This window comes from Sylvia atricapilla, chromosome 22, assembly GCF_009819655.1.
Source record: "Sylvia atricapilla isolate bSylAtr1 chromosome 22, bSylAtr1.pri, whole genome shotgun sequence".
NCBI lineage: Eukaryota > Metazoa > Chordata > Aves > Passeriformes > Sylviidae > Sylvia > Sylvia atricapilla.
This window is the reverse complement of record NC_089161.1, coordinates 1,879,347-1,902,964: the sequence shown is the minus strand read 5'-3', so window position 1 is coordinate 1,902,964 and position 23,618 is coordinate 1,879,347. Positions and strand designations below refer to the sequence as shown.

The 23,618-nt window shown below is 44.4% G+C and overlaps 2 protein-coding genes across 5 annotated transcripts; one reads left to right on the top strand and one right to left on the bottom strand.

Moving 5' to 3' along the window:
* Window positions 1-870: 870 nt before the first annotated feature.
* LOC136370640 (uncharacterized) lies at window positions 871-10,320 on the bottom strand. Of its 2 annotated transcripts, XM_066334156.1 has the most exons (9): window positions 10,277-10,320; window positions 10,021-10,102; window positions 8,937-9,090; window positions 7,447-7,592; window positions 5,297-5,473; window positions 4,309-4,422; window positions 2,960-3,046; window positions 1,964-2,111; window positions 1,411-1,576 (listed from the first exon to the last, which is right to left on the bottom strand). In XM_066334156.1, the coding sequence occupies exons 1-9, from the start codon at window positions 10,285-10,287 to the stop codon at window positions 1,545-1,547; spliced, it is 951 nt and encodes a 316-aa protein (XP_066190253.1). In that variant the 5' UTR covers window positions 10,288-10,320; the 3' UTR covers window positions 1,411-1,544. The 2 variants fall into 2 exon arrangements, with proteins under 2 accessions (XP_066190252.1, XP_066190253.1); XM_066334155.1 differs by lacking the exon at window positions 1,964-2,111 and having other exon boundaries at window positions 871-1,576.
* Window positions 10,321-10,415: 95 nt separating this feature from the next.
* On the top strand, window positions 10,416-21,879 carry SLC35E2B (solute carrier family 35 member E2B). Of its 3 annotated transcripts, none has more exons than XM_066334149.1 (9): window positions 10,416-10,567; window positions 13,456-13,968; window positions 14,766-14,901; window positions 15,853-15,980; window positions 16,309-16,429; window positions 16,767-16,820; window positions 17,414-17,486; window positions 18,056-18,201; window positions 19,930-21,879. In XM_066334149.1, exons 2-9 carry the CDS (start codon window positions 13,653-13,655, stop codon window positions 20,171-20,173), a joined length of 1,218 nt encoding a protein of 405 aa, XP_066190246.1. In that variant the 5' UTR covers window positions 10,416-10,567; window positions 13,456-13,652; the 3' UTR covers window positions 20,174-21,879. The 3 variants fall into 3 exon arrangements, with proteins under 3 accessions (XP_066190246.1, XP_066190244.1, XP_066190245.1); XM_066334147.1 differs by having other exon boundaries at window positions 10,416-10,578; XM_066334148.1 differs by lacking the exon at window positions 10,416-10,567 and having other exon boundaries at window positions 12,369-13,968.
* The last annotated feature ends 1,739 nt before the right edge of the window (window positions 21,880-23,618 follow it).

Sequence of the window (23,618 nt, the reverse complement as noted above, 5' to 3'; positions counted from 1 at the left end):
GAACTTGAGATTAATGCTGATGCTTTAAGAGTCCTTTGATTTCATAATTAATCTGTAACTCATTCCAACAGTTGAGAGAGATGTGAGGAGATGCCTTTTGCAGTAAAGGAGCTGCCTTTAAATGGAGTTTTTGTTTGACAAGGAGATGCCCTTTGCAGGTAAAGGAGCTGTTTTTAAATGGAGTTTTTGTTTGACAAGGCACCTTGGAAAGGGTTTCCCATCTTTCCACGCCTGGCTGGTGACAAACTCTGCTGTCCATGGCCAGAGCACTTTTCTGTGACAGTGACACTGTGACCTGGCCATAAAACACTTCCTTCACCTCATCCTGCCCCAGCACAGCAGGAGCAGAGCCCTGCTGCCTGAGGGAAGGACTGAAAACCTTTCATTGTGATGTTGAAATGTTTCATTCTTCCAGCAACAATCCCTGGAGCCACTGGGACTTGTGGGATGAAGTCACAGAGGCAGCTGCTGCTCTGTCAGCCTCTGCAGTCTGGCCACGTGCCATTAACCTCTTCATGCCTCCCCTGAGCTACAGATAAATAGATTTGATTCAGGTTTAGGAGATAAAAATGAGAAAAATACATATTTGTAATAGAAGTTCTGATTTAGATGGCTGGGATAAGGAAAAAATATTAGAGCAGCTTTGATAGAATCCTTGTCAATCTCACTAATAAGCTGTAATAAGTTTTTAATTTTAATTGCTTTTTGCAGTGTCCAGCTGCCTGTAAATAAAGCTGGGTCTGAAGAGAAGTGTAATGGCAATGTCCACAGCACCCGTGAATTCCAGTCCCAACCTCTTCCCTATTCAGTTTTCCAAGGGAATTCCCACTGAATTGGTGCTGTTCCATGTGGAATAATGATCCATACACAAACTGTGCTTATACTTTATTAAAAAATAGCCAGTAGTTAAAGGTTCAGGTCAATAAAATACCCAACTTTTAAATTACAATATTAAAGGCTTATATGTAACAGTCCCTCTGGGATGAAATGGCACCTTGGTTACACTGAGGGAGGGGTGAGGTTACAGGGAGTTTTCATGTGTAGCTGGGGTTAAAAAAAATCAAATATTCTGAAGCCAGAGGAGCAAAAGGAGCCCGAGACAGGGGACACCACTGTCACCAAACCACCAGGGCTAGACCTGCTCAGCAGCAGATCCAGGCTGGGAAATGATGGCAGCACAATCCCCTTCTAGGCTCAGGTACAGAGGATGGGTGTGCAAGTTTCCTTCATTGATGTTTGTGTCTCTCCAGGCAAAAAAAGCATTGAAAGGAGCAACATTCCCCACTCACATGCAGGTGTGACCCCTCCTGTGCTTCTAAAGCAGCAGGAAAAAGTGGAAGGTGCTTGGTCCTGTCAGCAGGATCAGCTGGGAATTTCCCGAGCACATTTTGCTTTTTAAGCTCTGTCCCACCTGCACTGCTCCAAGAAATGTGTGACACCTTCCTGAACCTCCTCCATCCTGGGAAAGTGACCCTTTATTGCCACCCTGCAGTTCCTGGGGTGGCCTCACTCCGTGAGAGCTGCAGGAGGAGCACAGGGAGGCCTCAGGAGTCGATCCTTCCATAGGAAGAAAACACTGTGGGAAGAGAAGGAGCTCAGTCAGCAGCACTGCAGGGGCTCAGTGCCCCTCAGGGAACAGCTTTGGGTTGTGTCACTGGCTCCCAGGTCCCTTTGTTGTATTTTACAGTGTGCCAGAAATACTGGAAGTAGGCAGAGATTTGCTCACACAGCTGTGATTTTTTGGACAGCAGCAGTTCTTGCTCAGGTTGGCAGCAGCTTTCTTCAGGGAAAGCCACATCTGCTCCACCCCACTTCTGAGCTTTGGCAGCCCGGTAATTCTGAGGCTGCAGAACTGTTTGATTGGGGATCTGCCTTTTCCTGGGATTGTCCCTAAGGATTTCCTGCCTATTTCCCTGTGCTACACCAGGCTCCACCCTTCCCAGAGAATTTTTGGAGTACTTACTTCTCTCCCTCAGCCCCTGCCCGAAGCTGCGGTAGACGTGAACCAGAGCCCAGAACAGAACAGATTTGATTGCCACAGAAATGCAGGAGCCAGAGATGAAAGCAGCTTCCAGGGTGTAAGAATTGCCTTTGCCCCACTCCCTTATCACCTGCAGGGAAAGGGAGACACGAAACCATCACCACCTGCTGCCACAAAGCCGCGGAGCTACAACCTGCACCCAAGCACAGGATTTCTGAGAGGAGTCACCGGGTGGTAAGTGGGGGGAAAGAAGAAAGAAAAACCCAAGTGGCCACTTAGAAATCATCTCCATTTTCTGATTTTATGATGTACAGTGTGGAGTCCTGCTGTGCTCTGGCTGCTCAGACAGGCCTGGAATAATGGGAAACTCCTTTGGATAAATGGATCCCTGAGGCTGTGGGTGGGAAGGATGAGAAGCACTGGCCACTCTCAGCATTCCAGCTCTGCCTGGGATGAACAGCCTGGCTTCCCCTTGCCCTGGTCTCTCCTCACCTCCTTTCACACATCCTGTGGGAGTTGCCCACTGATAAAAGTTTTATCAGTGTAACAGCCAAAAAATGTGCCCCGAACTGGAGTTTGCTGGGCTTGCACTGCCTTGTTTTGGCTACAACAGGATCCACAGCTGTGGGTGCTGCCTAAGAAATTCTTTAAAATACAACAACTGAGCCCTGGTGAAATGCTCTGGCACCACTTGAGGCCTGTTGTGAAGGAGGGGAGGCATTTTTGAGGAGTTGTGTATCTTGATTAAGATTTTGTTTCATCTTCCCCTCATCATGCTTTACAGGGACTCTCCAGAGCCTCTCCCTAAAATCAGTTCAAGAGCAGCTTGACTTGGTCCCTGTCCTGAAAAGTTGACCCTGAAGAGGCAGGATGTGCTTTGCTCTCTTGAAATCCAGCAGGAGCTGCAGGGAAAGGCTGAGGCAGCACCTTTGGGCCCTGAGGAGGATGAGGGTGAGACCCCAGCCCTGCTCCCCTTACCGTGTAGAGCAGGTAGATGAGATAAACCACCTCAGGCACATTCTGAATCAGAAATACCCACACCAGAGGTTTCAGCTCCTTTAAAATCTGCAAAATAAGATGAGAAAAATAGAGCTTTTTAAATCATTGCTATATATTCTATGAAAGCTGTATATTTTTCAAATCATCTCCTGTGCTGGTTAAGCTGAGTTCTCAGTTTTAGCTTTGCTCTCCCCTTCTCTGTGATTTTAGCAGGAAATTCAGTCTGTTTCCCCCTGAGCTGGGCCAGGATGATGATGACCTTTTCTCTCTGGGCACACTCAGATTTTCTCCAGCAGCTGAATGTTTTCATGGGTAACAGACTGAAAAGCTCCCTGTGACTTTTTCTTCACCTTTCTTTTGACTACAGAGAAATGCAGTCACTGAGGAGTGAAATGTGGGAGAAGCAAGAGGATTGAAATGCCAGGAGAATTTAATTTCACAATTCACCCTGGGACTTGGGAAAGAAGAAAGGGACTGCAGCAGCCCTGGGCTGGGAGAGGTCTGAGCAAAGGAAGGAAAAGCAGCTGAGTCACTGGGGGTGAGAACAGTGACTGTGCCAGGGTTAGGAGTGGATGCATTTGATCAGCACCAGATTCCCCCCAAACCCAAAACTGATGTGTTTTAAAAGCAGAATTTTAGCAAGGAAAGCCATCAAAACAGATAGGGAGGTGTATTTCAGCTGTCAGGAATTTGTGTGAATGACTAAAGCAAATACCCCAGGAGCCTAAAACAACATCCACCCCCAAAAACCCCTAAACTCCTTCCTGGTAATAAAAAACTCACTTATCTGATGTACTTTGGCCCTGATTCTGCAATCATTCTTGGAACAGAGGCTCAAGATTTCAGAGGAGGTTGAGTCTGACATGAAAAATGACATTCCAAGTTCACAAATCTTTAGGTTAACCTGGGAACTGTCCTTGAACTTTGAAGAAGATGCCCCAGTAAAGGACCCCTCATGTTTTTGGTGTGGTTTCCTAAGGATTTAAGGCCTCACTGTGTCTGTAACACTGTAATGATTTGGGGGACTGCTCCCAGTGTCACCCAGCCTTGACAGAGAGGCAGAAATATTGAAGACAGAGTGATCCTCCAGATTTCACTGAAGTGATCAAGGACTGAGACTAAAACTCAGAACAGCACAATGACAACATGACTTTGTTTCACTCCCTGTCCAGACCCAGATTCAGACAAAACCTGGCTCAAATATTGTTGCTGCTCTGCTTTTCTCCATCCTGGCTCCCTTCCCTGAGCCTGTGGGGATCCCTCAGGGTGAGGATGGGGCAGTGCCAGGGGCTGGGTGTCCCCCGTGTCCCCTGCAGCTGGACACTCACTGCAATGATGCCCACGGTGACCTTGAGGCAGCCCCAGACGACGCCCGTGGCTGAGATGATGTTGTGCAGCAGGGTGACCTCGTGCAGGCTGATCAGGAGGATGCACAGGCACAGCTGGGGGAGGCAAACGTTGGATGAAATCATTCTTGGGGACCGTGCAGCCCCATCAAAAAATACCTGCCACAAACTCGCTGCAACAGCGAGTTGGGCACGGGTCTCAAAGGTGGAATTATTCCTCAAACAAGGACAGAGGTGCTCCCTGTGTAACAGCAACCACAAAGGACAGGGAGGGCAGATAAAGCCAAGTGATTCAGCAGTAAATAAGGATGAGGGGTGTGGAGAGAAGTAACAGGTCTTGGGTTCACTTTCCCCATGTGTAACTTCATTTTCTGTCACACTGCCCTGCTGGTCAAGTTCCCCTCTCCCAGCCCAGAATCGTTTCCTCAGGGCAGGAGGCAGCTGGAAAGCAGGAGCCTGGAGCCTGAGATGGGCAGGAATAACCCTGCTTAGTTTAGGAGGCCATGGCTGGGCTGGAGCTCCTGGATGCAACTCTTTTTTTAAGGGATAAACTTCCCAAAAATAAGCTGCAGTTGTCCTTTTGTGCAGGACAACCGTAAAATACATTTTGATTCATTTTTATGGATTTTAGCTAAGCTGTGGCAAACACATGGAGCTACAACCATTATGAAGTTAATATAATAAAGGTAAGAGAGAGGGTTGCTCTTGGAAAGGAATAATTCAACTCAGCCAGCCCAAGACATCATCAGTAAGAGGGAAAAAGGCAATCTGGGGTAAGAGAAAGGAATAATTGCTCTTGGAAAGGAATAATTCAACTCAGCCAGCCCAAGACATCATCAGTAAGAGGGAAAAAGGCAATCTGGGGTAAGAGAAAGAAATAATTGCTCTTGGAAAGGAATAATTCAACTCAGCCAGCCCAAGACATCATCAGTAAGAGGGAAAAAGGCAATCTGGGGTCAGAGCTCTGTACCTGTGCCTGCAGATCAAAAGTGAGCATGGAGAAGCAGAGGTTGAGCATGAAGTACTGGGACTGGAGACTCTCCAGGGCTCCCCCCACCCGGAATGCCATCATGGACTGGCTCTGGATGAGGATCAGGGCACACACCACATCGAAGGAGCCCACCAGCAGGATCAGCACAAAACGGGCCTGAGGGACAGGAACAGGCACTGGTCACAGCAGGGCCAGGCTGGCACTGCACTCCAGCTGGGAATACTGACAGGAGTGTTCTTCATGGAGATTGGTTCTGAGCTTCCTGCTGGAACAAAACCACCTTCCCTGTGGGCCTGATGTTTCTGGCTCTGAGAGATTTTCAGCCTGCCCAGCAGCTGCTGACTTTTTCTCAAGGAAAAATCTCTCAGGAAAGCTTCTTGTCAAAACAATCTCGGCAAACAACTCTCCTTCCTCAGAACAATCTTTCTCCAGGTGCTGTTTTGCTGTTTCTCTGGTTTAACCACTGGCATTTGAGAGGTGTCATTCCTATTCACCAACCATAGTAAGTCTGTATCAGAACACCTTATAAAAGGTAGTAAAAATTAGACAATAAAACCTTTTTTCTATGCTCTTTGCCTTCTGCAATATTTGAAGTCTCTCATCTTTCTTTCATATTCTACAATGGCATTTTCCCACTGGGGGACAGGGGGACTTGCAGAGCTCCAGGGAATACAGGTTTGTGTCTGTTTGCATCCTATTTGCTGGAATTAACACTCAATTTTTCCTGCTTGAAGGATGGTCCAAGTGGCAAAACATCCTCCAGAACTGATATGAAAATATTTATAACTACAAATGATTCTGACTCAGGAAGCAGAGTTACTGTAACCCAAGTTAGAGTAGTTTAAAAAAACCCCTAATGATACTTCTCATATTTATACCAGGATTTACTTTGAAGTCCTTGTTTAATATTTAAACTGATGACTTGGCCGTGCATCTCAAAAGTAACCTGTAAAAGTCATTTCTTTCATTGCCTGTTCCTTATTGGCCCTACCAACCCAGTCTCCTGCAGATAAAGTGTGATTATAACTGAATGGGCCAATTGATAAATAAACCTAATTAGCAAAGCTGCTTTGCCCCCTGCCCCTTGCTTGGCTGTCACCTCTCCTGCTGAAGGGTCATTTTTGGATGACTTCACAGCCTTGGTGGAGAAAAAAATGTGATAAAAAGAAAGCACTTCCTGAAAGCAGAGCAAATGGGAATTTAACTCCAAACCTTGGTAAGGCCAACAGCACAATCCTTTCATAAATTTAACTGCCATTAAATGCAAACCAGATAACCTGGAGTGGCATTATTGCATCTTTTTGTTTCCTTGCAGGTTCCCATAAATCTCATAAAAGCACATTTATGAGCAGTGGGTAATGGCTGTGCCTGCAGACTGGGGATTCCAGCCTGGGTTAGATTGATGGGACTTCAGCCATTCCACAGAGGGAAATGTGACGCAGAGGAGCAAAGTGAGGGATACATGTCACAGTAATGGTGTAATTCTTTGATGTTTCTGTTATTTTTGGGTGCTGCCATAAGGAAACTCAAAGAACAGCCCAGAGAAGATCTGCAGTTGTGGGTGTGAACATTTTGTTGTTCAGTGGGGATAATTCAGCCTGATTCTTCTGTTATCAGTAACAATAATGCATTAATATATAATAATTAATAGATAATGTGTATGTATTATATAACATAATAGTCAATATATAACATATAACTGCATAATACATATTATATAATATAGACTAGATAGTACATTATAAATGTATATAAATAGTAAAATACTAAGATAACAATAACAAAAATAGATAATAATATATGAATAAAAATGTTATTCATAAAAATGAACATAATACATGAAAATTATCTATTATAAATTTTAATAATAATTCCTATTAAACAAACGATAATTTCTATTAAATTATTTCTATCCAATAATTTTATATATAATATAGAAGTATATACAGTATAGTCTTATGTGTTATATATAATATATAGCGATATGTATTAATAATAATAAATATATATAATTTAGCTTTTTTATCTATAAAACCTGTGTTCCCACAGACATCTTGCCTTCCCAAGGCTGGCTTTTCAAAGCCAGGCTGTGGGGAGAAGGAAAAGCTGATGGAAAGCAGGAGACTGACCAGGAGTTTGGGCTTCTGCTGGGCGGGGAGCACGCTGAAGTTGACGATGGAGCGCAGCATCACCAGCAGGATGGAGAGCACAAACACAAAGAGCTCCTGGCGGTTCTCCTGCAGGATGCCCCTGCTCACATAATACACACAGAACACTGGGGAGGAGAGGGAATGTCAGTGCCAGCTCCAGCAGGGGCAGAAGTCACAATTCTGCAGCCCAAAGGGGAAGGATCAAAGAGTCCCTGAGGCTCCTGTCTCTGTTCTTACCAAGGAGCTTGAACCAGGTTATTAAAACACTCCCCGCTGTGTTTAGCACACAAGAAATAAAACAATTAGTTAGATTTTTTTTAATTAATTGTGGAAATAACACCGTGGAAATGGGAGTGTATTATCCAAACTGGGTCTTTCTATGAATATCACACTGTCCAGCTGTTTATTTGAATGGAATGAAGCAGCACTATTTTTATTAAAGAACTGAAATCAAATTATCTTCCCAGAGTAATTCAGGTGACTAAAAAGCAGTTTATTACTCACACCCCCCCTCCACAGTGCTGCCTGTGGCCACTGCACAGGGTTTGTCTGTGGAACTGAACGTGGACTGCATTCAGTTCATTTAAGTGTGGAAATTTTGAAACATCCCACCCTGCAAACTATAATCCAAAAAAGAACTGGGTCAGCACAGGCCTGAGTTTTATTTCTGTAAAATACATCAAGCCTCCAGTCAGCTGTCACTGGGAATTTTATGCTTTTTTGGTAAAACTTTAATAAGGCTTTGTCCTTTCACAGGATGCTGCTGCAAACACTGGTTAATTCTTACCACAGCCAAAATAACAACAAATTTCTCTTTCCAAAGCATTGCTTCCTTAATTCCACACTTCAACTCCCCCACATCTGCTGGGAGATGGGGACAGGGTTGTACAGATTTTCTAACTAAATAATGACTTCAGTCTCTCTAAACAAACCTTCAGTGAAGGAACTTCCTTTCTCCCTGCCCTTACCAGGGACTGAGAAAATGGAAAATGATGGGCCAGTTACACAGTGAATCATGTGATTTTTCTGGACATGACCTCAGGAAAGGCTCAAGATGGTATTTCCTTGTTTTGCAAATTCAGCTGCTAAATCCACAGAAATCTGTACAATTTTGAAAATAAGCTCTTTTTTTGCTCATCAAGCTTTTTGCAGAGATGGCACATGCACGTGAAATTTCCTGAAATCCTCGAGTTTATTATTTTCATGTTAATTTCTGTTTGATACAAATGGACCCAAGAAGTTTCTGATTGGAAATACCCAAAGAAGGAAGCTTGGAGTCTGGACACCTGAATTCCCATCATATTATGGTTCAGACATTAAAATAGGAACTGGTGAGTTTTTCTGGCATAGCTGAACATCCAGTATCTCTTATATATGAAATTTCAGTTGCTGCTTAATCGCATTATTATTATTTTCATCATGATTATTATTATTTTCATTATTTATTCCATCCAAATTTGGTTTCTTACCAACTCCAACCAGTTGAATAAAGGAAATGGTGAAATCCTCCTCAGTCTGGCGCACCAAGGTCTCTATGGTCAGCCCTATGACACTCAGCAGGGACAAAATAGTGACACAGAAGTAGATCTTCACAGGGAATGACAGCTCTGAACATGGTTTTATCTGTAAAGGGAGAAAATCCTTTAACACATCATGCAGAATAAACTCCTTGCTGTTCCTAAAAATCACATCTGAGGCGAGTGGGGGAAATGAGACAGTGCAGGGAAAAGGAAGAGAAACTCCACGACTGAATTGAAACTCTTGAACTGCTGAGGGAGGGAGAAGTCTAACTTTATTTCGTAATTATTCTCAGCCTAATTAATTAATTCCAGATTGTCCTGGTTTATACCCACAGCCTGTCTTTGTGCCTCACAAGTCCATGGTGTTATAATCCATGACATGGAGATTGCCAATGGCACACAGACACCTGTCAGAGCATGGAAATAACATTTCCCCACCCTTTTAGTTTTAGAAAACTGTAAAGGCAGAGCGAGCGTTCTCAGTAAGGCAAAGGCCTTATTTTTCTTTTATTAAGAAACATCAGGTGGAGCAACATCCTCGCAGGAATTTACCACTTGGTTTGTTCAGCTGGAGGAGACTGAGGGGGACCTCAGGGGCTGGCCAGGGACAGCTCTGACCTCTGCTCTGTGACAGGGACAGGGCAAAGGAATGGAGCTGTGCCAGGGGAGGTTTAGGCTGGATTTTGGGAAAGGTTCTTCCCTCAGAAAGTGCTGGGCACTGCCCAAACTCCGCAGGGAATGGGCCCCGAGGCTGTCAGAGCTCCAGGAGCTGTCAGCGGTGCACAGGGTGGGATCTGCGGGTGTCTGTGCAGGGCCAGCAGCTGGATCCGTGATCCTGAGGGTCCCCTCCAGCTCAGGACACTCCACGATGCTGTCCGCAGGTCTGTCACAAGCCTGGGCGTGCGGACACCTGACCTCCCTGCTCCATCTGACTTGGGAGGCGGATTGGGGCCACGTTTTTCCATCCCCGTCCCCAGGGCAGAGAAACGCGGAGGACAGCGGCATAGGCTGCCCTCAGCGGCGATGTACTCACGGGGCCGCAGGGCGTGGGGATGAGCTGCCGGTGCCGCGGGGTGAGGTTGGGCAGGTTCGGCCCCGCCGGAGCCGCGGCGCCGCTGAGGGAGAGAGAGACAGAGAGAGAGAGAGAGCGGCGCCGTCAGGAGGGGCCGTACCACCCCCGGAGCGGGGGGGAACCGCCCGCGACCCCCCATCCCCAGCACGGCCGCCTCCAGGTGAGCTCGGGGAGGCGCCCCCGCGCCGCGCGTGGTGCGGCCCGGCCCGGCCCGTACCTGCCGTCCATAGCGGCGGCCGCGGGCGCTACATGGCTGCCGAGGGGCCCGTACCTGCCGTCCATAGCGGCGGCCGCTACATGGCTGCCGAGGGGCCCGGGGCGCTTCCGGGGCCCGGCGCCGGCGTCACTTCCCCGGCACGGGCGGGAAGCGCTGCTCGGGCTCCTCCCGGGCGGCGGGGCCGCCGCGCTCCCGCCCCTCGGCGCCGGGGGTCCCCTCAGCGCTGGGCATCCCGCCCGGCTCCATGAGGGGCGGCCCTCAGCGGAACGCTCCGCGCGGTTCTTCCCGGCTGTGCGTGCTCTGTAAATCCCCCTTTTCTCGCTTTGCACGGTTTCCTCGTGGTTTTGGTAAAATGGCCTCTCCGCCGGCGCGGTGACAAAGGGGTGAGCCCGGCGCTGGGCTCCGCGGTGGCCGGCCAGACCCCGGGGCCCGGCGGGGCTGTGAGCGGCCGGACCCGCCTCTTCACCGCGGGGCTCCGGGCACGGCACAGGGGATGGGCGGCCGCTGCCCGGTGTTACCGAGCACGGTGTTACCGAGCACGGTGTTACCGGAGCACGGTGTTACCGGGGCACGGTGTTACCGAGCCCCGTGTTACCGGAGCCCCGTGTTACCGGAGGCTGCGGCAGCGGGGAGCGCAGGTGCCGGCCGGGATGCGCTGAGGGCTCCGGGGATGGAGGGGAGAGGAGCGGCGGGCGCTGGCGCAGAGGAGGATCCCGAGGCGGGCCTGGGCAGGAGGATGGCGGTGCTGAACTGCCCCGGGGCCCCGAGGCTGCCTCCGTGCCCCCGGGGAAGCCGCTGCCGTGCCGGGGATGATGATGTTCCGGGAGCTGCGGGCACCGGGACGCGGGCGGGGATGGGAATGGGAATGGGAATGGGAATGGGAATGGGAATGGACTGCGGGGAGCCGGTTGGGAATGCACAGGGAAGGCTCTGGCAGTGGGTGCCACAAGCCCTTTCAGCGTCTTCTGCTGTTGTATTTGTGGTGCTTGTAACATCTTGGATGCTCTCGGCGTTAGCGAAGCAGTGTTAGTGAGCGAGGCTTGCTCAGGGTGCTGAATTCAGTGCATTTGCTGCACAGAATTGTGCAGAATTCAGGGTGCTGAATTCAGTGCATTTGCTGCACAGAATTGTGCAGAATTCAGGGTGTTGAATTCAGTGCATTTGCTGCACAGAATTGTGCAGAATTCAGGCTTGCTCAGGGTGCTGAATTCAGTGCATTTGCTGCACAGAATTGTGCAGAATTCAGGCGTGCTCAGGGTGCTGAATTCTGTGCATTTGCTGCGTTGGGAGCGATGTTTGAGTGACCTTTTGCGTAACAGATGAAGGGTCACGGACACAAACATTTGTTTTTTCACCGTCCGACCAGCCTTAGCTTCTCAAACCCTTGCAACATCTCTGAGCTTTAGTTTCCATTTGCGGAAAGCCGACTTTCCGAAGTTCTTTATGGGTATCTTTTTCCCCCTAATACGATGTTACTGGAGTGTAGCTCAGGGTTGGAGGAGATACAAGGAGAGGCACTCACGCTGCTGGTTCTTTTGAGCTGGAAGATTGAGTCTTTGTGAGTAATCCAAGAGAAACAACTGCCAACCACTGCCACGTTTTCATCTGTTGGTAAACATCAGCTGCTGGTTGGCCTTGAGGGAGCAAGACTGAATTAGTTCCAGATGGAGAACTCTTTCAGCCCGTTTAGACTTTCCAGTTGATTTGAGCCAGCAGGTCAGTAATTTAGGGGAGTAGTTTTGTTCTTATTTGTTGTTCTGCTTCCTGCCATGTGTGGAATCAGTGAGATCAGATCTGATACCGCAGCGCTGCTGAGGGTGGGGCTTCGCTTGGGCTTAATTAGCCTTGACTTTAATTAAGTTGTATAAACAGAAAAGATCTTTTAAAAGATATGGTAATTAACTGTTTTGAATGTAGAGGAGTATTTTTTTAATGTCCTGGAAAAGGAGGAGGAGGAGGAGTCAAGAATCCATTTTCCTTAACAAATTCTCTTGGAGAACGTGTGTCTTTTTTCAAAGTTTTGTGTAAAACTGGTTTACCACAAGTTTTTGGTTTAATGTGATCGTGGCAGAGGGTCCCATGCCTCAGTGTGCTGCTGGCATGAATTCCTGGAAAAATGGGAAGAGATAAGGGCACAGGGATGGAAATCTTTAGTGCATGGCTGTAGTAACTAGAGAATGTGAGGAATGGGAAATGTCCCTGTGAAGTAGCTGCTGTGTAGGACACTGAGACTGACGCGAGATATTTAACTCCTCAGTACCTCTTTGTGATTTATTTGAGATGCCACACTGAACATTTAAAAAGCACCAAAAATAAAATCTTAAAGAAAATAGAATGAACTCACAAAACTAGGGGCAGGTGCAAGAAACACAAGAGCTCTTGTTAGAGCTTGTTGTTCTCTTGCCATTGATTATGAGAGGAGTAAAGATCACAGGGTGGTTTTGTTGTTCCCTCTTGTCTGCTACTGTAACTTGCCACATTTTGTGGAATTTGTAAAAGAAAAAAGCTCTGGTTGCAGATCACTTAATGCCTTTTGCTGCCAAGTCTGTTAAAAAGGCTTTAAGAATGAGTTGCAAGTGCTAATATTGAATTGCAGGGCATAGCAAAATGAGGAAGGATGTTTTATTCCCATGTAATTAAATGGATAACCACTCTGGAAAGCTCTTGCACGTATTTCCCTACTTTTTTTTCACCTGGATACGTTTACCAGGGTAACTCTGTGATTACTGGGAGTTCCAGCCTTTGATTATTGATCTTTTTAATTCAGGTTGATAACAGGTTAATTAGTACTAAGGGCAGAGGTTCCTGCTTGGATTTGCTGGGTTAGGAAGATGTTTCTGGGAAGTGTTTAAAGACAGACTGAGCAAAGATCAAAGACACTGGAGAATCTGGAAGAGGATTAGTTATAATTGGAAAGGTTGTGTTGAGGTGCTCCAGAGGAAAAAGGACATAAAAACACAAAGTCTGGTGGGTATGTGTGTTTTATTTTAGAACAAAAAACCTCCCTAAGTTCTTGTTGCTTATCTTGGCATGAAGACATCAGGGGTTCAAAATCCAGCCTGAAAGGATTACAGAAGTCTCTTTCTTCCTTCATTAAGTGCAGGTGAGATGTGTTGTCTTTGCTGCATTAGGGATGTGAAATGTCACGTGTGTTTTTTCTTTCTTTCCTTCCGTCTTAGGCAGAAAACATGGAGCAGCCCACATGAAGAAACGTGTGGAGTTGATATTCCTGCAAGATGTTCTTTGGAGAGGACCAAGCCCAGTTTTCCCAGGCCCTTGGGAGATGAAACACTGACCACATGACATTTTTGTTCCCACGAGTGCTGTGTCAGTGTTGCTCCGTGTGAAGGACAAACTTTGATTTCTTCTCCTCGCCATGACAAGCGCCCTGACGCCGGAGGCCCCGAGTCCTCCCCAGCTGGAGGAGAAGCCAAAGGGAAAATCCCTCTTCCAGCTGGGCTCCCTCTTTGCTAACAGGAGTGAGAAATTCGTGATTGCTCGCAGTGACAGTTTGCCAGAGGAGAATGTCCTGAAAATCACCATCACAGAGACCACGGTCATCGAGTCCGACCTGGGCATCTGGAATTCCCACGCTCTCATCTACCTCACTTTGTGGTTTTTCTTCAGCTTTTGCACTCTGTTCCTTAACAAATACATCCTGTCCTTGCTGGAGGGAGAGCCCAGCATGCTAGGTACCCTGCTTTTCCTGAATTCCAGGGAGGGATTTATTTGTTTTACTGGAATGGGAGCCCCAAAAGCTGCCAGAACTCCCGGAACATTTGGATAATGCTGCCAGGCACAGGGTGGGGTTGTTGGGGTGTCTGTGCAGGGATAAGAGTTGGGCTGGATGATCCCTGTGGGTCTCTTCCAGCTCAGGATATCCCATGAGCCTGTGATTGATAATCCCAGATCATCCCATATAAAGATGAAGGAGAGAATGGTTCAATTGAAGTGAAAAATGCTTGGTTTGGAAGGTGTGGGGAGGGATCTTGGGATTTTGGCCTTTAAAGTGGCTTCAGACACTGTCCTTTCCTCCACTTGCTGAAAGATGAAATTTTGCTTGTAGAGGAGCTTTAAGGGGGGGGAAAAAAGGTCATTTTTTTGTTTTCTGTGTTGGAGGGTTTAACAAAAAGCCAAATTTAGAGTAAGTTGTTGATGCTTTCCTGAGCTGTGCAGTGCAAGAGTTGGCTTTTGGTGATCTCTGTTATCCAGTGGCCATTTTAGTTCTTTTTTATTTTCTTCTTAAGGTGCAAACAAAGAGCACTTTATCTGTGAACCAGATTTATAAACATTTGGTTTATTATGCTGCCTTGCTTAGATGTAGAAGTAAAGAGCTTTTGTGAGAATATATATAAAATACAAACAGCGGTTTCTTAAACTACCAAAAACCGCGCAGATGTTTGGGTTCAGGAATTTTCCTCGTGGAAGTGGATTTGTTGTGCTGCAGCTTCTGCTGTGACTTCATTTCCCCTCTCTGATCCTCCTTTAGGTGCTGTTCAGATGCTCTCCACCACCTTCATTGGCTGCATCAAGATGTTTGTCCCGTGCTGTTTGTACCAGCACAAAACCCGCATCTCCTACCCGCCCAACTTCATCATGATCATGCTCTTTGTTGGCTTAATGAGGTAAATGAGAAAGATTTTCTGCAACATCTTGCCTAATTTTTTGTGGTTTTCCAAACCAAAGCTGTGTTTTCGTGTCTCTTCGCCTTTTTATGATGTGGTGTTTGGTTTGATTTTCCCCTTTTTCCCCCTCCTCAAGAAATACCCCGGGATAATCTTATTTTTATTTGCTGTTGTTCCTTTTCCCAGCTGTCAGTTTTTTGGCTGCTTTGCCTTCCTGTCTCATTTACCTTTTATTTTTTTCAGAGCAAACTTCTCTCTCCTTTTACTTTCTTCCTGCTCTCTTTGGAGGCTGATATTTGTTTAGTGCATTAATATTTATCAGCCTCTGGCCTCAAAAGTGATCCAGGCTATTAAAATTTATCTTTTCAAAAGTAAATATTTGCTGAGTGCTGGGATTGTATAAGTTTGTGGTCGAGCAGGGAATAAAAATGCCTGGTTTTGTTTCCTCTACCCTGCAAAACTGATAAAGAATATCAAGTAAGTGATAAATTCAATTAATTTCAGGGTTTAAACTGTGGTAATTATGTAGCATATCTAATTTACACTAAAGATGGATAACTGCAGATAAAGTTTCCTCTGTGAATTACTGCTTCTCAGAAGATTTTCACTTTTTTCACTGAGCCTGTTGAAAACTTTGCCTTAAAAAACGGTCACTTGAACCTTGGAGCGTGTTAAAAAGTAAATTTGCTTTCTGGAAATCCACTCTGCAGCCCAAGACATTCCACAATTGCCCAAGGGTGCCTTTATTTGCTTTAAATAAATAATGTTTAAGCCACAGCTGAAAGAAGTACACCTGACCTTGTAGTGCAAGAGAAATCACAGTGCAATTCTATTTATGTTGTGTGTCTAGGAGTTGTTCTTCAAGCATTATTTTAATTTCTTCTGGTGCAATAATTAATTCCTTCTGGGTTTTTTTTTAAATTAATTTCCTGTGATTTTCTTCTGCTGCAGATTTGCAACAGTGGTCCTGGGTTTGGTGAGCCTGAAGAATGTGGCAGTTTCATTTGCAGAAACTGTGAAAAGTTCTGCTCCTATTTTCACTGTCATCATGTCCCGGATGATTTTGGGGGAATACACTGGTGAGTCCTGAAATGAGACTTAATTATTCTGTTTTTTTAATGGCCATGGTCAAAGAATAACCACTAAAATATAATAAATGCAGCTGGAAGAATCAGTCTGAACACAGTAAATTTGTAGAATTAAAAGGGTTTGGTGTAAGGGGATTGTTGTTATTTTATTTTATTTTTTTTATAATTTTCAAGAAATTATGGTGGCTTTAAATACCTGAAGTTCAGCGTGGTCCTTTTTTCTTGCTGTTCAGAATTTCAAATTCTCTCAGATAAAATTCAGAGTGGGATACATTAAAACTGCAGTGATTAAAAAGAGATTTGCCCTTTACCTCTGCAGGATTGCTGGTGAATCTGTCCCTGATCCCTGTGATGGGAGGGTTGGCTCTGTGCACAGCCACTGAAATCAGCTTCAACATCCTGGGCTTCTCTGCAGCTCTGTCCACCAACATCATGGACTGGTGAGGCACCAGCAGAGCTCTGGGGGTGGGGAAAAAGCAATTAATTTGATTAGGAGATGAAAGAAAATCGTTTAACAAAGTTAATTCTGTATGGTGCATTGAAATGTTGGTATTGAAAATGCGTTTTTAACAAATTATTCGCTTTCTCTCTCCTATCTAACAGCATTATTGTGGTTAAATAATAAACTTCATTAGATCAAACTCCTTTCTGTACTTGTAGAAAACATTTCCCCACCTGAAGATTGATTGATTGGTTGATTTGTCTTAACTAAAATACAGCTAATTGGTGGGTTTAATTTTTTTTTAATTCTTTTTTTTCTTAATTTTTCTTCTCTAGCTTGCAAAACGTCTTTTCCAAAAAACTACTCAGTGGAGATAAATACAGATTTTCGTAAGTATTCAAAATAGTTCAGGTTTGGTTCTATTAGGGCTGCCTAAAGAAAAGAAATATTTATCATTATATTGCACCAGAAGGTGTAAATCTGATCACCTCTATCATTTTATTATTTTATCAGGGTAAGAAAACTCCCCTGAGCTCCCACTGCAAGTTTCAGTATCAGCTACAACTCCCAGAAACAAATACTTAAAAAGATAAATAAAATATAAATATTTTATATTTAGATATTTAATGCAGTTTTGAAATATTTCTAAAATATTTCCTTAATACAATTTTAGAAATAAATATTAGAAAATATATATAACCCCCCCCCCCCAAAATAACATTTTCACAGCCATCAGTCCTTACTCTGCAATCAGGAACCATCCTTAACATTGTTGGGGTGTGCAGAAAACAACTTTCTAACTCTGAAACTTAAACCAGGAGTAAAGTCCTGTGCAAAAACCCACTTTTAATAATATATTTGTATTTTACCATGAGATAAAAAGCTACTTTTGGGGTTTTTTATGCCTTTTAGCTGAACAAACCTCTGTTTGCTTTGAGAAAGGAAGGTTTAAATAATTTCATTTTTTTTTTCTCCTCTGTAGAGCCCCAGAGCTTCAGTTCTACACAAGTGCTGCTGCTGTGGTGATGCTTATTCCAGCTTGGATATTTTTCATGGTAATTTGAATTCATTATTTTAATGAAGTTAGGCTTGTTTTTAAATGAATTTAGGTGGGTTTTTTTTTAAATTGTGAGCAGAATGTGCAACAATTCTGAATTTTACCTTTTATCCTTCCCATTTTTAAAAATCAGCCTGAAATACAATTCATCCAATGTTTGCAAGAGATTGGGGGGAGCAAAAAAGGGAAAATTGTAAAAGAAATAATTTAATATAAACATGAATTAATCCAAAGAGCCTGAGTTTATCTCAGGATTTTTGAGTTCTAAACATGATTTTGTCTCAGTGCATTTGAGGTTTGAGATAAAGACTTGCAAACAAAATCTGGAATATTTGTTGACTTTTTGTGGATATTCATGGGGTGTAGAGGAATATTAACTCTGAAAGTAATTTGTTTTTGAGAAAAAAATTACAGGATCTAAATGTCTTGTATGTTTTAGGTTGTGTTGGGCTAAAATTTAAATGTAAAACTCTCTCTTCTAACAGCTGGGTGGAAAATCACTTTTAGATTTTTCTGATGAAATAAACCTTTAAATTCCAATTTTTTTTTAATTTAATTGTCATTTAGGATGTGCCTGTGATTGGGAAAAGTGGGAGAAGCTTCAGCTACAACCAGGATATTGTAATTCTCCTCCTGATAGATGGGGTCCTGTTCCACCTGCAGAGTGTCACAGCCTATGCCTTGATGGGGAAAATTTCTCCTGTGACTTTCAGGTAATATTGTCAGGAGCATTATTTTTTCTATTTTTTGGTCAGGAACACTATTTTATGTTCTCTGGGCAGGAGCACTGGTTTGTATTTTTTTAATCAGGAAACATTATTTTGTATTTTTTGGTCAAAAGTACTATTTAACTTTTTTTTTTTGGTCAGGAACACTATTTAGCATTCCTTCTCAGGAACACTGTTTTATAATATTTTTTTGGTCAGAAACATAATTTAATAATCTTTTTTGTCAAGAACACTATTTTGTCCTTTTTTTTTTTTTTTTGGTTGGAAACATTATTTTCTATTATTTTTTTACCTGTTTAGTATTTCTGCTTGAGAAGCAGGCAGTAAAGAGGTGAATGAGGAAAATCACAGGATGGCTGGGGCTGGAAGTGGGATTTGAGGTAGCATTTAAAAAAAGGAAAACTAAAAGTATTGTGCAGACATGAATAAGGTAAATCATAAGATGCTTGGGGTTGGAAGAAGAATCTTTATTGGTGTTTAAGAAAAAAAAAGGAAAACTAAAGCTATTTGCAAAGAAGTGAATGAGGTAAATCACAGAATGGTTGGGGTTGGAAGTGGAATTTCAGGTGGTGTTTTAAAAAAAGGGAAACTAAAGAAATTTATTAGGTAAATCACAGGAGGGCTGGGGCTGGAAGTGGAATCTGAGATGGTGCTTAGAAAAAAAGGGAAACTAAAGGTAATGTGCCAAGAGATGAATAAGGGAAATTCCAGGGTGGTTGGGGTTGGAAGTGGAATGTGAGGTGATGTTTAGAAAAAAGGAAAACTAAAGGTGGTGTGCAAAGAGAAGAATGAGGTAAATCACAGAATGGCTGGGGCTGAAAGTGGATTTTCAGGTGGTGTTTAAAAAAAAAAAAACAACTAAAGGTATTGTGCAAAGAAACGAATTAGGTAAGTCACAGGATGGCTGGGGCTGGAAGAGGAATTTCAGGTGGTGTTTAGAAGAAAGGAAAACTTGAAGGTATTTTGCAGAGGGATAGATAAGGGGAATTCCAGGATGGTTGGGGTTGGAAGTGGAATGTGAGGTGGTGTTTTAGGAGCAAGGCAGACATTAAAGCCTGGCTGTGGGATGTGGCAGAGCCACTGTCCCTCATGTCCTTCATGTCCCTCGTGTCCCTCTTGTCCCCATTGCCCCTGATGTCCCCGCTATCCCTGCTGTCCCTCAATGTCCCCGCTGTCCCCCACGTCCCTGCTGTCCCTGATGTCCCCCATGTCCCTGCTGTCCCTGTTATCCCTGCTGTCCCTCAATGTCCCTGCTGTCCCCATGTCCCCATGTCCCCACTGTCCCCCGTGTTCCTGATGTCCGTTATCCCCGCTGTCCTCCAATGTCCCCCACGTCCCCGCTGTCCCCCATGTCCCTGTTATCCCTGCTGTCTCTGATGTCCCCCATGTCCCTGTTATCCCCGCTGTCCCTCAATGTCCCCGCTGTCCCCCATGTCCCCGCTGTCCCCCATGTCCCCGCTGTCCCCCATGTCCCCGCTGTCCCCCATGTCCCTGCTGTCCCCCATGTCCCTGCTGTCCCTCAATGTCCCCTGATGTCCCTTGCTGTCCCTTGCTGTCCCCGCTGTCCCCCAATGTCCCCGCTGTCCCCCATGTCCCTGTTATCCCCGCTGTCCCTCAATGTCCCCGCTGTCCCTGATGTCCTTGCTGTCCCTCAATGTCCCCATTGTCCCTCAATGTCCCCACTGTCCCTGATGTCCCTGCTGTTGTCTGCAGCGTCGCCAGCACTGTCAAACACGCGCTGTCCATCTGGCTCAGCATCATCGTGTTTGGGAACAAGATCACCAGCCTGTCAGCCGTGGGCACTGTCCTGGTCACCGTGGGGGTCCTGCTCTACAACAAGGCCAAGCAGCACCAGCAGGAGACCCTGCACAGCCTGGCCATGGCCCCACAGCCCCAGCCAGGGCCCACCGAGGACACCGAGCCCCTGATCCCCAAGGAGCTGGAACCCTACGATTAATGTGGCTCCGAGGAAATCCTCCTGGGTTGTTGTGGTGGGTCCTTTGACTTCCTGGTAGGTCTCACCCAGGGCTTGAAGCAGAAAGGAGCTGGGAAGGATCCAGAAAAAGCCTTGGGAATCTGATGGCCCAAAGAGAGGACCTGGAAAACGTGGTAAACGTGGGCTTTGTTGTCTTTCCTCGACTGCAAATCATGTCCAAGCCTGTGTTGGTGGAAGAAACTTTGGTGTCTTGTGGAAAAACAATTCTCCCTCCCCATCCAAATAATGTGAAAAAGTGGCCCCACCACTGGATTCTGCTGGCAGGGGGGTGGAATTGGTGGAAATTCATGGACATTCCCAGTTGTTCTCTGCATTTCCTGCATCCTCCGTCATTCCTGTGTGGCGTAGAGATGGAAGAGGTCCAAGGAGGGGATTGTCCCACCCTGCTCTGCCCTGGGGTGGCCTCACCTCAAGCCCTGAGGGCTTTTTGTGCCCCCCTAAAACCTGCCAGAGCTCCAGGAGCGTTTGGACAGCACGAGATGGGATTTTGGGGTGTCTGTGCAGGGCAGGAGTTGGACTGGATGATCCTTGTGGGGTCCCTTCCCACTCAGGATATTCCATAATTCCAAGAAGGGTTGGAATTCCCACCCTTCTCTCCCAAAAAATCCAACTTTAGAGGTTTGTTTTGAAGCAAGCTATGGGAAAGGAGCTGTGGTGAGCACCTACTGCTGACTACAAATCCAGGATTTGTAGTGCTTTTCCTCCTGAAATGCAATGTGGAAATCTCACATTGTGATGGTTTATTGACAAAACCGAAATGCAAATATTCACACACGTACCCTGTGTAAATGGAGTGTTGAATTCAATACTTGTAGTTGCCTAGAGGTGAAAAAAAACCACTGAATTGTGGTGACAAAGGAAGCAGTATCTCTGTATTTCTGTAAGAAACAATTTTGTTGTTTTAATTTCATTTTATTATGCATGAGGAAAGAAATAGATGGGGTGGTTTGTTGTTTTTTTTTAATATTATTTCTAAGAGTGCAACAAAAGGCTGCCTTTTAGAAACTCAGGGTTATGAGTCTGACCTGTGTGTAAAATACCTAATTTCTGATTATGTAAAGATATCTCAGAGGCATTTGTGACAGATGGAAGGGAGCAATATTAACCATAAACTGAGGCAAATCTTTATTTCTGCTGCCCTTAAGTTCCCTTTTTTTAAAAGGAAATTTGTTTTTGTGGCAGATCAGAGATTAAAAGTTAACTTTCCTTTTCAAAATTCTGAAGAAGAGTCATCAGTTTTGGCAAGAAAAAAAAAATAAAAGCACACATGTAGCTACAAAAACATTCACATGGATTTTTTTGGAGGACAAAACTTCAGTTAAAACGAGTGGATTTTAATAATTGCCACTCTTCTGGAAGGTTGGAGCATGGATATATAGTGGTCTGTGTGGTAAAAATAATGGTTAACAGGAAGTTACCAGTGGAATTCCTGTAAAATTACATTTCCACACCTCAGTGACTGTCTGGGGCAGATTCCCCAAAGATCTGAGGGAGGGAAATGCCAATTTTTTCATCCTTGTGTATGTGATACGTCTGTGGTATTTTATTTTCTTTTGTAATCCTGTCACTTTTATAAAAGCTGTGGACTGTGGCGTGGAGCTCTGTGGGTTTTGTTTTTTTGTTTGTTTGTTTGTTTTCTGCCAAATACACTGAGATTTTTGTAAGTACATCTTAAAAAAAAAAAAAAGGATGTGGTTTGTGTCATATTTCTGCTTTAGGTGACAGAAATCCCACCATCAGCTGCTTGAGGTTCATTTTAAAAGCCAGCAGGTTTTTTGGTTTTTTTTTTTTTCCTCTCTGTGATCAAAACAGAGCCCTGGGAGGATCTGGGAATGAGATTTGGTAAAAAAAATCTTAAATTGAATTACCTTAATAAAACTTACATGTAACAACTTTAAAGTAATAAGATATAAATCTATTATTACTCAAACTTTATAAAACTTAGAAGTAACTTAATAGGGCTTAAATTTAATAAAACTTTACATAATTTGAGTAATATTTAAACTTAATTATATGTAAATTTAACAGGATTTGGGAATGGATTTTAACCCCTTGTGGCAGCAGAACCCTCCTGTTGTGCTGGGCTTTGTTCCAGTGTTGGCCTCGTGTTTTTCTTCACCCTCTTTTTGGCCTTTGCTTTGCTTAAATTAAACAAACCAACCTCTTGGCTGTCGACTTGTAAAAGCTTTTTATTCTCCAGCCAGACCAGTAAATCTTCTTTTCTCTTGTGTAAACAAGGAGTTTGGTTTTTTTTGCTCTTTGTTAAGAATTCTCGAGGGTGTCACACCCCAGTTCTTCCTCTGGTGTGACACGAGTGCTGCTGCCCAGAAAACTGAATATTTTGGAGTATGTTTTAGAGTTTTCTGTCACTGCATTTCTGCTGCCCACACCCGTGATGAGGACGAGCTCTGTGAACTGCAGTGCACATTCTTTATTTTACACTTTTCCATACACTCGGAGCACGTGTGAATGTGAATTACTGAGGTGTGGGTGTGTTACAGCACTCCCTGTGCTCCTAAATTGTCATTATTTCCCGTTATATGACCTATTATATGATGGGATATTGTCGCATTTCCAACGGGGGATGGATAATTAGGGATCAGGGCCTCTTAGGGATTGTAATTAGGGATCATAATTAGGGATTTTTGTTGTTCTGGGCCCTGCCCAGTCCCTGTGTCACCTCTGTCACCTCCTCCCTGCACACTCTCGCATTTCGATTTAAAAACTGCAGCTTTTGGTCAAAATCGCTCTTTATTCGCCCAAACTCCACACTTTTCTGTAATTCAATGACATTTATTATTAATTATTACTTTAATGTACCATCCCTGTCTGCTGGCTTTACCACTGAACAGACGCTGCAGGTTAATGAATGACCCTCTGGCAGACGGGGAGAGAGCTCAATTAACGCCTCGTTAATTAACGGCTGGTGAAAAACCAGTTCCACTCTTTAAAAAAAAAAAAAAAAAAAAAAAAAGTAAGCTCGATAAAAAAGTTTAAGGAAATAGAGAAATGAGGAGACAGAATAAGCGAAGCCCCTCAGGTCCACCCACAGCCCACCTCACCCTTTAGGAGTTCTGTCTTTAAGGAGCACTATGTTGAATATTCAATAGATATTAATCAAACATTCTTCTTTTGATCAGTTTTAAGTATTCCCCATCATTTTATCTAAATAGATTTATTTTGTGGGTGGTTCCTCTCAGTCTGGTTACACGGATGTAAGTTTTCTTCTGAGGTTTTCTGGCTCTTTTCACTTGGATGAGCAAAGAGAAAGTTAACAGGGTTTTTATGAAGGGTCACAAGGTGACTCCCCCTCCCGTAACTTCTGGCTTGGTGGTTTAGATATTACAAAGAAGAGATTAAAAAACAAAAACAAAAACAAAAAAAACAACAAAAAACAGTCTTAACC